The sequence below is a fragment of the Montipora foliosa genome, chromosome 3, assembly GCF_036669935.1.
Source record: "Montipora foliosa isolate CH-2021 chromosome 3, ASM3666993v2, whole genome shotgun sequence".
Lineage (NCBI taxonomy): Eukaryota > Metazoa > Cnidaria > Anthozoa > Scleractinia > Acroporidae > Montipora > Montipora foliosa.
The window spans coordinates 476,935-479,434 of NC_090871.1; the positions used below are offsets into that span (position 1 = coordinate 476,935).

At 38.9% G+C, this 2,500-nt stretch overlaps 1 protein-coding gene across 1 annotated transcript in view; it reads left to right on the forward strand.

Annotated features, from left to right (window-relative positions):
- Positions 1 to 2,500, forward strand: part of LOC137995097 (uncharacterized) — a 9,182-nt gene that overhangs the window by 4,018 nt on the left and 2,664 nt on the right. Inside the window, exon 5 of the mRNA XM_068840681.1 lies at positions 2,214 to 2,500. This exon is cut by the window's right edge and continues 2,664 nt beyond it. Coding sequence (XP_068696782.1) covers positions 2,214 to 2,500 — 287 coding nt within the window. The remainder of the gene's footprint in view (positions 1 to 2,213) is intronic.

Here is a 2,500-nt window from a genome sequence, read left to right on the forward strand (position 1 = left end):
TGGTCCGGCTATAGCAAAAGCACGGTCTCCTGATTTTGATTTAGATCTTGGTATGAACAGTAGTTCTTTATCATCAGATCTAAGTTTATATCTCCGTGTTGGCTGAATCTGAAGTAAATTAGTTAGGTACACAGGAGACAAGCCATTTACTGCTTTAAACACTAATAGAGCAATTTTGAACTCAATTCTCTGCTTCACTGGAAGCCAGTGTAGTTTTATAAGCGATGGTGTAATGTGGTCGTACTTGGGAATAAAGCATATGACTCGTGCAGCTGCATTAAGCACCTTTTGAAGACGTTCTTGTTGATATGCAGGTAGGCCAAACAGTAGCGAGTTACAATAGTCCAGGTGCGATGTTACAAAGGCGTGGACTAGTATTTTAGTAGTGTCTGTTGAAAGAAATTTTCTGATTTGTCTGATGTAGAAAATGAGTGAAGTTGAATTTCTGGTGGATAACAATTAATTTGTGGTGGAACCACATGAATGCTGTCAATTTCCTCTCTTAGCAGATCAATTTTGCGGCAAAAAAAATCACCAAAATCATTGGCGAGAGTTTCACTGTCATTATGAGGTGGCAGTGGACATTCTTGCTTCTTATTGCACAACGAGGTGACAACCTGAAACAGTTTACGGGAATCCCCAGCACATTGATTGATTTGTTCAGTGTAGTAAAGATGTTTACAGTCGTGCAGTAGCTTTGTGTACTTGTTGCAAATTTCACGATAGGCATCTTTGTCAGATTTCCGTTGGCTTCGCAACATTTTCTTCTCTAACTTTCTTCGCTTTGCTTTCAAGGCTTTAAGCTCAGGGTTAAACCACGGGACCATAGGCCTTACAGTTACCGTTTTATGCAATAGAGGAGCATTTCTTTCTAGAATATCAGCAAGTACCTTGTCGTAGGTCTTGACCAGATTTAACAGGTCAGTTGGAGGATTGTGGTGTAACTTAGAGTCAAGGATGTTGTTCTTGAAAGTCTCAATATCGATCTTCTTGTATTGACGAAAACAGATTTCTTTTATAGAAAGTTCAGGGCGAGGAAAAGCCATAGCAGTTTCAATAAAGCAATGATCAGAGATGAAGAACGTTGTACGTGGAGTTTGTAGGAGCAAATCATAACATGATCGAGTCACAACAAGGTCTAAGATATGACCAGATGAATGCGTAGGTGTAGTAACATGTTGTATGAGACCAAAAGTTTCCAGTAAATCCGAGAATTTATCAGCGTCAGAGTCAGTATGGCTGTCGAGATGAAAATTGAAATCACCAGAGATAAGCAAAACTTCAGAACACATAACAATATTTTCCAGATAGACAGAAAATTCCTCAAAGAAGACATTAGCAGACACTGGGTGTGCCTCAGAGTAAGGTGGTCGGTAGATGCCAATGAGTTTCAGTGGTCTACTTAAGTTCATAATGTTCCATTCACAATATTCAAAGGATCGTTTTTCTCCAGAGTCAGTTCGAGAAGTCTGAAGATTATCTCTGTGCATTAATCCAATACCGCCTCCAATGCGCTGCGAAGGTCGAGGACAATTATGAAACAAATATCCTGGTGGTGATAGTGAAGAAATACTAACAGAATCTTCATCTTTAAGCCATGTCTCAGTAAGCACACAAAGGTCAATTTTGTTACCCATCACATGATCAATAATAAGATCAGTCTTATTTCTTGCAGATCGTACGTTTGCGACTGCAAAGCATAGTTGTTTTGCAGTTGGAAATAATTGCTGGCATTTCTTCACGTATGATAAGTTATTCAGTACAGTGTTCACCGTAGCGTTATCACTAACCATCCACAGTTCCTCAATTTACCCTGAACTGTTACAGTAGCTTATGGTGGTTGGCACAATGCAAAAAATGGTGTTTTTGGAAGGCAAACACAGTACAGTAGAAAGATCGTGCGAACAAGCAATCATCCTTATTATTATTGTTTTTTTCATTAACAGCCACTTGCTGTAAACACCACTTGTAAAAGCAAAATAATTCATTATCAGTAGTAAGAGAGTGAATCTTTTTTCGTTCTTTCCTTATCACACAATACAAAACAGGGACAAGTTGTAAGCGTGAAGAATTTTTTTCTGGGTGAACTGGGAATAAAGACGACAAGAGGCTATTTGTAGCCTTCAATTAGTTGTTCAGTGGTAGTTTAACTAAGTGGATTTATGCTTTTCGTGAGTACGATACACTGTATTTTATTTTTGAAATACTTACAGATATGTATCACCCTTGCTGGCGGCATTTATTCCTTGGTCTTCCATTGGTCGAAACAGTGTGGTTGGGATTTGTCAAGAAGTGGCACTGCTAGTAGATAAAGGCTATTTTTCCAAAAAGGAAATTTTAGCAGAGCTTCTGGAACATGCATCTTGGGGCAATGCGGGGGATAAAGTGCCCTTACTCAACCTGAACCACTTTGGAACTGACTTAGTTTTGATGATGTTTGGTCAAACCACTTGTAAATTGACACAACTTGCTTCAAGAGCGTTTATAGACAGTAAGTTTG